At 41.0% G+C, this 12,765-nt stretch overlaps 1 protein-coding gene across 2 annotated transcripts in view; it reads right to left on the bottom strand.

Annotated features, from left to right (window-relative positions):
• Nucleotides 1-11,789: 11,789 nt before the first annotated feature.
• Nucleotides 11,790-12,765, bottom strand: part of LOC108697444 (hexokinase-1) — a 56,903-nt gene continuing 55,927 nt past the window's right edge. For both annotated transcript variants that reach the window (XM_041570995.1, XM_018227476.2), the window contains exon 18: nt 11,790-12,431. In XM_041570995.1, the coding sequence (XP_041426929.1) occupies nt 12,293-12,431 (139 nt within the window). In that variant the 3' untranslated portion in view covers nt 11,790-12,292. The remainder of the gene's footprint in view (nt 12,432-12,765) is intronic.

Raw genomic sequence — 12,765 nt, 5'->3', positions numbered from 1 at the left:
TACTGATCACCAGCTAAAGGTCTACTGGTATATCCTGATCTACCTTTTGGGCACCCTGATGAAATATATACACTGACACTTTTCTTGTCTTTCTCAGGTTACGCTGGCAAAGTTAGGAGTCAAGGGGTCATACGTGGCTGTAAAATCCATACAGAAAACAGCACAGACCACAGATGAGTCTTCTAACTGAGGCGAATTTGCTTAAGATCTCCAGAGACAGCCCTTTCCTCTGCCAAGGCTATGCTGCTTTTCAAACCCAGGTACAACATTGGCTCCATATAGCCATTTAGTTTGTAATATGTTCCTCTGTGTCCCCTAGATGATATAGTCATACATCTGATCCCCTTACATCATGTCCCATATATTATATATAAATTATAAACATATGGCCTTGTGCTCCCCATACATGTTCATGCAGTATATATCCAGTACTGAATTCTGCCTGTGGAGATTAAAATCAAAGTGCAGGATGATTCAACTACCCGCAGTATTTAGGAGTTGATGCCATATATTCATATTATATATTTTATTATATTTGTGCAGCATGTACAGGAATGGGTATTTATTACTGGTGAATATAAGGGTTTATTTTATTTATATCTTTGAGCCACATTGTAATAAATGAGTACTACCCTATGCTGTAAGCGCTGTGCCATTTCTTTATGTCCCTCACTCTTTCCATTTGTCTGTGTAACCAGCGGCATGCCTTCTTTGTAATGGAGTTTCTGAGCGGGGGCAGCCTAGAGGATGAGCTGAAGGATCACGGGACACTGCCCATAGAGAGAGTACGGTAAGTATTACATGGTACCAGTATAATATCACTAATAAATAGCTTTATACCTATACATGTATACCTGTGGAATAATACAACGTACATTTTGACACTAGTGAGCATTTAAATTCAATGATAAATCTGTAGTATAGGGTCGGCAGGTAGAAAATGATAACTCAACACACAAGGGAAGAGGCCCACGTGAACCGCCCTGAGCCCTCAGCACCAGGAGCGGACAAAAAAAATTATTATACTTGGAAACAAAGTGGATCTTTATCCTAGCCACAAGGTCCCCTATGGGTCTAAATAGCGAGTTTTCAGATATCTTCTATGCAACCCCAGTATATTATTCTATTATTTTTATATTTAATGTTTCCCTATAAGAATGTATTATTTGGACAGTTTACTCCTATCTAAAAAATATCTAAAATTTGATTATTGTACTCTTAGACACTTAAGTCTGAATTGTATTTATACTAATATATTTATATTCTATTGATATGTGTCTTTTATATATCCATATACGATATATTTTCTGTACAATCACAGTGTTTATATGTATATATGTGCTTGTGTATATATGCATTGATCACCTTTTTATACAAAAGAAACTTTTTTTTTATATATTTATAATATATTTTTCATTTTGGCACAGTGTCACCTTAAACTGATCTTGGGTGTACCAACATGTCGTCACTTTATATCTACCAATATGGCTCCTAATTGGAGTCAAGGTTGTAACCTCTAACCACACCTACCAAAGCTGAATAGTGATTGGTGCACCTGGGTAAAGTTTCTTGATTGGTTGTTTTGTTCTAATGGGTGCAATGTTTTGATTGGTGTCATTTTGTTTAAATATTTGAAGCATGGCTCTGAAAAGATTACGTTTTTATGACACGAAACACGTAAGGCTGTGGACACAATTAACTCTTCACTTTGAATTTATCTGCCTGGTGGAAGTTTGCCTTCATTGAGTGCCTGCTCCAAAGTTTTTTCAGCATTTAAATTCAGTAGTCAATCATTTCAATTTTTTTCTAAGAAAGAGAACATTATAGGATAATCTTCAAGGAATTAACTAATATTTCCCTGTTTATAGCTTCCATTCAGCAGAGATTATATGCGGCCTGCAATTTCTACATGGCAAAGGGATTATCCATCGGTCAGTATAGATTTCTTCATTCATTTGTACAGTAGAGGCTGCACACAGATTGGGCTGCAAATCAGCTGCCTTTGTCTTCTTTCCTCTAATTCCTTTTATCTTATAAATATTATAGAGACATCAAGCCCATGAACATCCTACTAGACCATCAAGGACATGCTAAAATTTCAGATTTCGGCCTGGCAGAGGAGAACATCTTCCCAGGAGACACCACCACCGGCTGGGCCGGAACCCTGGAATACATGGCGCCGGAGGTGAGATATGCAATTACATTATATTTACAGCAGAAATCCAGTTAGGTAAGAAGTATAGGAGAATGTGTCTGGGGGCAGCAGACCTGTTTATAAAATTCAGCTGATGCCTTTCAAAGACATAGAGGTTCCACTGTTAGCCAAAATATTTATTAAATGACAGTGAAAGAGTAGTACACTTTTAGGTACCCCCAGTGTAATAAATTTTTTTTTTTCCCCAGACCAGTGCTCCTGTTTAGAAAATATTATAGGGACCCTTTTTTATAAGAGCCAGGCTGCCACGTTAAATTATTTCCCAAGGTACCTTAACTTATGGAACCCCCACATTGTATCACCCTGTCTTTGTCCTGTAACAGCCACATTTGTATTTATACTGGTACTTATTTGGTATCTGTGAATATACCTGCATGTGAGCATTCACTTTCATATACTATATTTATTACAGACATATGAAATGGCCACAATGAAAAGAGCGTTAAAATGCTAAGAAAAAAAATACTGTAGTTACTGGTACATAATGGGTCAGTGGAGAGAACCAGCTTCAAATCCAAACCCAACTGGATCAAATTACTTTACTTACGTGTTAAACATTTTCCATTACTCGCTCAGCTTTACACAGAGCTTTAGTGACACCCACATTGTACCAGGCATCACCCATATTATCTGACATGGTTTCTTGTACCTGTGGCTGAGTTGTCCCCATACAGGACTCACTGGGTTCTGGCAAGTGTGACTGTTCTGATCCAAGCTAGAGAATTTTACAATCTGGTAAGTGATTTATTCTCTTTTTCAGATTCTGCATAAAGGAACATATACTGCAGCAGTGGACTGGTGGTCATTGGGCATCACCATCTGCGACATGGCCACTGGCAAGTTGCCATTTGATAACAGCGGCAACACCAAGGAGCTGATTCATTCCATAAAATACAAGGAACCCAAGATACCTAACAGGCTGGATGAAGATCTGAAACATCTTCTGTACAAGGTAAGTAGTAAGAGTGGTATAGAAGTATTGTAACATTCACAGATATATTTCTGCTCCTTTAGTGATTAATCCTTTAGCTTCTTAAAAGGAAGCCAAAACGTCGCCTTGGACTGCGAGGAGACATCAGACGCCAACCATTTTATCAATCCATCAATTGGGTGGCGCTGTTGTGTGAGGCGTTACACCCGGCGTGCCGGTAACAAGGTTGAAGCCGTGACGTGGCGTTACTGCTCACATGTATAAACATGTGCTAATTCAACCAGTGCTGTGTGACTGTGATGTGATGTTTCATTGGTAGATTTTGGTTCTCTATGTTTAGGAACAGATTCATTTAAGTACAAATTGTCTTTGTAATTTGGACCAGCAAATGAAGCTTAATGTAACAAGCAGGAGAACACCGTTGTGATAGTCCTGAGTGTCTTGTTCAGAAGCTGCAACACTGGTCATTGTTATATGCTATGGGGCCCCTGCTAAATCACAATTTTATTAACTCCCAAACCAGTTTCCTCGATGTTGATCATATATATATATATATATATATATATATATATATATATATATATATATGTAGTCCCACAGTACCAGCACTCAGACAGATGTTGCCAGTGGTGCACGATCAATAAATCATGTATAATCTTATGAAGGATCAGCACACGCTGTTCTGTAGTGCTGAAATAGTGTTTATTTTCAAACAAAACACATTTTTATCCGACGTTTCGGTCCCACCTGGGGACCTTTTTCAAGGATATATATATATCACAGTAAAATCATTTTACAAGTGACAAGTAACATCATTCTTGCATTTTCTGCTATTTTCCTGTTTTCCTTTGATTCTTTTTTTTTCTATAATAGAGATTGCAGAATGTGCTGATGTTTTCTTTAAGCAAAAGTAACTGATGATCAGCGTTAGACTGCTCCCCCCCCCCAAGGTACCAAGAAAATTCCTGGTGGGCCTAAGTGTCAGTTAGTCCTCCTGATCAGACAGCCATTTGAACTTCTATGCTTATATTTTGGTCATTAACCATTCCTCTATGAGAAAAAAGAGACAGTAATTGGAGAGAAGGATAGATGGTAGTATGTAGAAAGAAGAATAAGGAGTGAGGAGAAGAGGGAAAATAATGTGGAACATGGACCTGTTGTCTACGTTTGATTGGTTGGCCCCTGGCATCCAAGTGAAACATTGTGGGTGATTGTTGTGTCTCCACTTGGGCAAGCATTTTAATTTCAGGGGCTTTTTTGGATGCCATTTGCCATCTCAAGGTTTGTTATTTCTTAAGTTGACCCCAAGCCTGTGCGCTATTGCTTTGAGAGAACCATATCCCTATCCTCCCCTGCCTGCTTGAAAGACTGTCTTATTAAAGTGAGTTAAGGGGAACAGTCTGACACATGGTTGGGGGAGTAGGGAAAGGAGGGATATAAAACGTATTGGTTGGAGAGTGGGCGACACATGGAGGAGAGAAAAAAGCAGATGAGAAATGGGAAGAGATTGGCTTCTGGGGAAGCGTGAGAGAAAGCAACATTTGTTATACGGGGAAAGGGGGAGAATATGTTACACAGGGAAATAAAGAAACAATGGCACATGAGGAGAGAATGTGTTACGTACGGAATCCCAAACCCAAAACAAACCCTAAAGTACCAGTCCTTTCACTTCGGGAGGATCCCTCTGCTACTCGCATGCCGCCAGGTCTTAATACGAGAGGACCAAGGAAAGAGTTCTGGGCAGACAAGGGAACCGTACGTTTGCAGCAGGAACTGAGAACAAGGACAGACTGGGTAGATACCAATCAGGAGAAGCAGTACAATTACAGGAGACATGAGAGTAGTCAAGGTCACAGGTCGGGTCAAACACACCAATATCGCAATACAAAGCAGGATCCAAGAGAGTAGTCAGTACACGGGCACGGGTCAGGACTTGCAGCAGACTAAACAAGGTCAGGGACAGGCAGGGTCAAGAACAGATCAGAAACACTAGAAATTGCACCCAGGAACTATTGAAAATAGACCTACATTGGGCAGTGTGTTTCCGACCATTGGCCCTTTAAATATTTGAATTTAGTGCCACTGTCCAATGACGTCAGACGTTGGGTGTCCCCACTACACCACTGCTAGACCACCAGGTATTCTCACAGAATGATTTATATGAAGTAGGAATAAGAAGGAATAAGAAAAGAAAGAGAATGGAAGATGGAGCAGGGAAGAAAGTGTACCAATTGGGTGAGAGGTGGATATTGAGGAAAACAAAGGGATATGAGGGAGTGGACACCAGTGAGAACTGGAAGAGAGTGCAGTGAAGAATAAGAAAAGTAGAGAAGAGCCAGAGCCAATAGTCTCCTTTGCAAAATAGTGTGATGGATAACTCAGCAAATGACAAGGCAATGGAAACAGAGAGGAGAGAAGATAAAAATAGGCTAAGATCACTGCATCAATCATAGGGAATCCTTCAAAGAAACTAGGCTGTCTGGGTCAAAACCAGACAGGTGGCAACCCTTCTGGAGTGGCAGAGCGGAGGGAGGAATAAACGGTGCGCAGCGTGTGTGAGGATTGGACTGCATGAGCTCCTGTAGTTCTTGTCACTCTTATCGGCTGCTGTTTAAAAGAAGCAAATTATGGCAGGAGAAGATTGTATTGTGGCTGGCTTGTGAAAAGGACCTGAATTGGCAGCTGAGATCCGCCTTTGTATGGCCACCTTAAGGGCAGAGACAAACGGTCAGATTAGGGCAGATTAGTCGCCAACAACAAATCTTCTCTTCTTCAGGGCGACTAATCTCCCCGAACTGCCTTCCTGCCAGCTAGAATGTAAACCGGCGGGATGGCAATCAAAGCGCTTCGTTTTCCGAAGTTGCCCGAAGTTTCCTCAGAGGCCATCCCAACAATAGTTTATTGTGCATAAACGAAACATATTTCTGTAGGGCCACTAAGACTGGGGCCCTCTGGGATATTACCTGGTATCCCTGTGGGTCAGTCCGGTTCTACAGAGCACAATTATTGTGAGTGTAATGAAGTCTTGTCCTTTCTTTCTACCTGTAGGGCCCAACTGCACCCTGCACCCACTACAGCTCCCTAACTTGTGTGCCCAAATTAAGTGCAAACAGTACACAAAAATGGTGGATTGCACTTGTGTTTTCTTGCACTTTGCCATGCAGGTAGTAACTGACCCTTGGGACAAGAGTAAACAAAGTGTATTCGAGCCTTTTCTCCGCCTGTGGATTTTAATGAGGTTGAGAGAAGTGAATCCACTCAGATCAGCAGCTTTCCTGTACCTGCACTGACCCCGGCACAGCTTCACACTGAATGCGGCTACACTGAGCGGAGCAAAAATCAGACTGGAAATGCTTCATGTTTTTCATGCCAGTCTCCACTCTGCTCAGTGCTCTTAGGATTTTTTATTTGGCTGGAGAGAATTGTGATAAGAGTTAAAGGAAATATCTCATGTATTGATTGGAAAGCAATTAATTAAAAAAAATCTATGTATTTCTATAATATTTCCAAAAAGAAATGTCAAGTCGTTATTAATAGAGCCATTTCAGCTGTACTTTAATGTAGGGATGCACCAAATCCAGGAATTCGGTTCAGCAGGATTCGGATTTGGCCGGATCCTTCTGCCAGGCCGAACCGAATTCGAACTTGCATATTTCTTTCCATGTGACTTTTGTCACAAAACAAGGAACTAAAAAATGTTCTCCCCTTCCCACCCCCAATTTGCATATGCAAATTAGAATTCAGTTCAGTATTCGGCCGAATCTTCCGCGAAAGGATTTGGTCGAATCCAGAATAGTGCAGCCCTATTTTAATGCTATCGGAATTAGGAGTGGCCAGTGGCGTAACTAGATATTACTGGGCCCCACAGCAAATTATCTTTCAGGCCCCCAAAATGTTTACAGGTTGGCCTGTTTTACCAATATTTATTATAAATGTATAAGAATTAGGGCCTCATGGGGTCCCTATACCTCCTGGGCCCCCCCTGCAGCCGCAGGGTCTGCTTCCTCTATAGTTACATACGATGGAAGCGCTACTGATCTTGCTGAATTAACTAGAAGCATACAAAAAAGAGGGGAGATTGATCAATGCAAATTGCGAGTTTATGAAAGTTTCTAAAAACTCCCAAAAACTCGAAATTAAAAATGACCAATTGAAATTTATTTAAAAATTCAAATTTTTTTAAATTCGGGTGAAAAGGATTGACCTGCAAACTCTAAACGAATTTGAATCAAGTTTTTTTTCACCAAAAAGAAAATAAAATTTTCCCAAAATTCCACCAAACTACTCCAAATTGATTGCAGGAGGTCCCCCATAGCCTAAAACACCAATTCGGCAGGTTTAGATGGCGAATGGTCGAATTTGAATTCTTAAATTCAATTTGAATCTGGACTATTCCCTAGTCGAATTACACTAAGGGGCACATTTATCAAGGGTCAAATTGAAAATTTGAATTTTTTAATTGGAATTTCGAGTTTATTTTAGTGTAATTGGACTAGGGAATAGTCCAAATTCGTGTATCATGTACTGCTCCTTTAAGAATTCAAATTAGACTATTCACCATCTAAAACCTGCCAAATTTGTGTCACAGGCTATGGGGGCCTCCTACAATCAATTTGGAGTCATTTGGTGGACTTTGGAAAAAAAAGTTTTTCAAAAACAATTCTTGGTGAAAAAATTCAAATCAAATTTGCAGCTCGATCCAATTATTAGATTTTTTTTAAATAACTTCCGATTGGTCTTTTTTTTTTTTTCGAACTTCAAGTTTGTGGGAGTTGTTGGGAGTGAGAAACTCCCATAAACTTGAAATTCGACCCTTGATATATCTGACCCTAAAACAAACTAGAAATTCAAATTTAAAAATTAGAATTTTCAATTCGACTTTAAAAATTAGAATTTTCAATTCGACCCTTAATAAATCTGCCCAATAGTATCTATGCAAGTGCATTAGAAAAACAAGGGATTTAAGTTACAAAGATCATAAAATTGGTAAGCCACCATATCATGTCAAGGTAAACCCAATTTGGTTATCTCTAAGGGTAGGACTACACCGACGTTTTCGGCGCGATGCGACAAAACCCCTGCGACAAGTCGCATGCGACGGAAATAAGGTAAAAGATAGAAATGCCGGATGAAGTTGCATCGTTGATCCAACGTGACTGTCCGTTGCAGACGCTGCCGCAGCGAGTCAGACCACGCCGAAAACGTCCGTGTAGTCCTACCCTTAAACACATTGCATTGATTTGATTTGATTGTAGCAACGGTTTCAATCCAATACATTTAATTGCAGGCACTGCAATAGGAATAAAAACGCAGAATGCCCAGTAACACACATTGGAAAAAGTTTATTAAGTTGATAAATAACATTAGTGACCTAGAGTGGCAAATATATCTCTTTCTGCCTCACATTGGATTTGTCAGGCTTCTTTTTCTAATACAAACATTAAGGGTTAGGCCACACTGGGCATTTGGGTTTTGGTCGCCTGGCGACTAATCGCCTCGTCTTTGCGGCGACCAATCTCGCCAAACGCCTTCCCTGACTCTGCGCTGGCTAAAATGAAAAAAAAAAAAAAGCCGGCGCTAATCACATGCGGCGATTCGTTTTCCGAAGTCGCCCGAAAACTAATCGTCGCATGTGATTAGTGCCGGCTTTTTTTCATCCCCAAACATCTTCCCTGACTCTGCGCCGGCTAAAATACAAAAACACCGGCGCTTATCACATGCGGCGATTCGTTTTCCGATGCGTTTTTGCATTTTAGCCGGTGCAGAGTCACGGAAGGCGTTTGGGGAGAATGGTCGCCGCAAAGACGAGGGGATTAGTCGCCAGGCGACCAAATCTCCCCAAAACTGCGTTTTCCGAAGTTCGGACGACTTCGGAAAACGAATCGCCACATGTGATTAGCGCCGACGTTTTTGCATTTTACCTGGCGCAGAGTCACGGAAGGTGTTTGGGGAGATTGGTCGCCGCAAAGACGAGTCGCTAGGCGACCAAATCTCCCCAAAACGCCCAGTGTGGCCTTACCCTTACAAATGAAATTCACACGATCTCAACACATCCAATCACAGTGCAAAATCAATTGATATTCATATAAAAGTGTCCAACCCTTTCAGTTCCTGGGTCCTGCTTTGTGCAGTTCAACAACGATACCTCCCAGAAATAAACAAGCTGAATATTGGCCGACGTGAGGAACAAAAACGTACACATGGGCTTTGGTACATACGACTGACACAACACTATTCATACAAGCATTGAGAATTGCCACTGACAGCACATGTAACAGAGGTGTCTCCAGTGCTTCATGATTTGGGAAGATGTTTGTGAGCTCTGGAATGGAAGCCGTTCTACAGTCTATTCCCACCCTGCACCCCTGAACTACTATTTTCAATGGCGGCAGAGAGCTGTAGTTCAGAAACAAGCAGAGATGTTGGATAGACCTACTAAATAATTGCATGTTTAAAATTCATAATGAGTTTCAGCCTAATGTCACAGAATATCGTGTCTTCTTAATTTATGGCCAAAAAAACACATTCAAGATAAAACAGAATTTGACATTGCTGGGCGCTTACAAACTGATAAATAACATATAAAAGAATAAATTATAACTCATTATCACTGGCCAGCTGGTTGGATTCATGTTATGGGGCAGTTCACCATTAAATTGCACCTTTAGTATGCTAAAGACCAGGGGTCTCCAAACTTTTTGCAACGAGGGCCAGATTTGGAGAGGTGAAAATGTGCGGGGGCCGACCATTCAGCCTGACAACAATATCCCTTCCGAGGTATCTAACTAGTGATTTAGGCCCTAAATGAGTAATAAAAAGTAGCAACCCTGGGTGTGTCAAACGAGGGCATGGCCAAATAGTATTCAGTGCTGTGTACAAATCTTTGTAGCCCCTTACATTTGTCCAAGACCCCATATTGTGTTGCTTTGTTACAAATGATTTGTAACCCCATTGGAACAATAGGATGTGGGCCCTGCTTTTTTAATACCTTCCAGACACCTCACTTGACCTCCTGCTTCAATTTCACTTCCCCATCCTAGCTGCTTCTTACTCTCCCTTCTCTTCATACTGGACCTCTCCCCTTCACCCACCTCCACCATTCTCTCCCCTGTCCCTTTCACTTCTCACTCACACTACCGACCTCCCTCCTGTCCAGGCAGCACTTGGAAGATGGCTGCTAGGAAGCTACAAAATGTTGATCATATTTAAATGCTGCCGTCTCAGGACCATCGCTGCTCCCTGCTGCGCTGTGCTGCGTGTGAGTGCATCCAAGCATGAGCGCAATGTTTTCTACAGGAGTCGGGTCCTTCTTCTGGCCAGTCACGTCAGCAAGAGGAGTCACGGGGGTGCTGCGCAATCAAACCCTACGTGCAGACGCAGCGCACGCCGCAAGTGCCCCGGCAGGCCAGTCCGACCCTGTGTGCGGCCCATATTCTGGTATACTTTTGGAATTTGGCCAATTATAAATGGATCGCAGACCGCATTTGGCCCACGGGCCGTAGTTTGGACACCCCTGCTGTAGACAGAGATACTATGAGACAATTTGCAATTAGTCTTTATTTTTAGGGCAGAGACATACGGTCAGATTCAGGGAGATTAGTCGCCCAGCAACAAATCTCCTCTTTTTTTGGGGCGACTAATCTCCCCGAACTGCCTTCCCGCCGGCTAGAATGTAAATCGACAGCAGGATAGCACTCGGAGCGCTTGGTTTTCTGAAGTTACTTTACTAGGAAGCTTCGGACGACTTTGGAAAACGAAGCGCTCCGAGTGCTATCCTGCTGTCGATTTACATTCTAGCCGGCGGGAAGGCAGTTCGGGGAGATTAGTCGCCCCAAAAAAGAGGAGATTTGTCGCTGGGCGACTAATCTCCCTCAATCTGACCGTATGTCTCTGCCCTTAAAGGGGTGGTTCACCTTTAAGGTAACTTTTATTATGTTATAGAACGGACAATTCTAAGCAACTTTTCAATTGGTTTTCATTATTTTTTTTTTATAGTTTTATAGTTATTTGCCTTTTTCTTCTGACCCTTTTCTAAAAAACAAATGCTCTGTAAGGCTACACATGTATTGTTATTGTTACTTTTTATTACTGATCGTTCTATTCAGGCCTCTCCTATTCATATTCCAGTCTCTTATTCAAATCAGTGCATGGTTGCTAGGGAAATTTGGACCCTAGTTATCAGATTGGTTAAGATGCAAATCGAAGAGCTGCTGAATAAAATGCTAAATAATTCAAAAACCACAAATAATAGAAAATTGTCTCAGAATATCACTCTCTTTACCCTATGGGGCATATTTATCAAGGGTCGAAATTCAAATTGAAAAAACGTAGAAATTCGAATTCAAAAGACCAACTGAAATTAAGTCGCAAAGTTTTTTTTTTTTTTGGGTCGAATAGGTCCGTTTGCGATCGAATAGGTACGTATGCGGCCTAATTCGAATCGTACGAATCGAAGGAATATCGATTTTGATTCAACGTTTTGCCCAAAAAAAACCTTGACTCCAAGTAGGTTCTAGGAGGTCCCCCATGGACTAAAACAGCAATTCGGCAGGTTTTAGATGGCAAATGGTCGAAGCTGAATTTTTAAAGAGACAGTACATGATAAATTTCGATATTCGAATTTTGAATTTGAATTGGACTATTCCCTAGTCGAAGTACACAAAAAGTAGCTTGAAATTCTAATTTTTGGCATTCGAAAATTCACCTCGACCTTTGATAAATCTGCCCCTAACAGTCAGGCAATGGTGTGAATAAAAGACTGTAATATGAACAGGAGAGAATAGAAAAATAAATAATAACATTCTAGCCTCACTGACTGTGTATTGTTTAAACCTGGAAAGAGGCAGAAAAGAACGATAAATAATTAAAAAATGATAAAACATTTTAAATAACGAAGACCAAATGAACATTTGCTTAAACAATGACATTGTATAGCATACTAATAGTTAAGTTAAAGCTAAACTTCCCCTTTAACTGTGGGACTGATACATAGCGGAGCAAGAATTTTCTACTGTGACCTACTATTTCCCCTTATTATCTTCCTATGGACATCATGACTGGAGCTGACCAGCCTACTTAAGGTTATGCTTGAAATGAAAGTGCTGTAAAAGGCAGGAGCATTAAAGGAAGATGTTCAGGATTTCGTTTTATTCCCCGCTGCGGAGTCTGCAGGCCACAGCAGTGATCAGAGCCGCTCCTTTACCGCTCCCATCCTCCGACAGGAGAAAAGAAACATTGCACTTCGGGGCGAGGTCTTTAACGGTTTGGTGCATGATTCTGGAGAAGCTGAAACAAGAAACACAATTTAGGAAAGTTAGTAATAGGATCAAAAATGTTTTCTATTACAGGTATGGGATGCGTAATTTGGAAATCCAGAAAGCTCCAAATTAAAGGGCATGTAAAGACAAAAGAAAAACAAAATCCCATTTTTACTTTCTTTAATGAAAAAGAAACATATCTCCAATATACTTTAATTAAAAAATGTGTACAGTTTTTATAAGAAACCTGACTGTATGCAGTGAAATTCTCTCTTCATTTACTGCTGTGGATAGGAATTGTCAGACGGTCCCTAACTGCTGAGCAGGGAAACAATCATACTTATGAACAGCAGGGGGAGCCC

The sequence above is a fragment of the Xenopus laevis genome, chromosome 7S, assembly GCF_017654675.1.
Source record: "Xenopus laevis strain J_2021 chromosome 7S, Xenopus_laevis_v10.1, whole genome shotgun sequence".
In the NCBI taxonomy this organism is placed as follows: domain Eukaryota; kingdom Metazoa; phylum Chordata; class Amphibia; order Anura; family Pipidae; genus Xenopus; species Xenopus laevis.
This window is presented reverse-complemented; position numbering and strand designations above follow the sequence as displayed.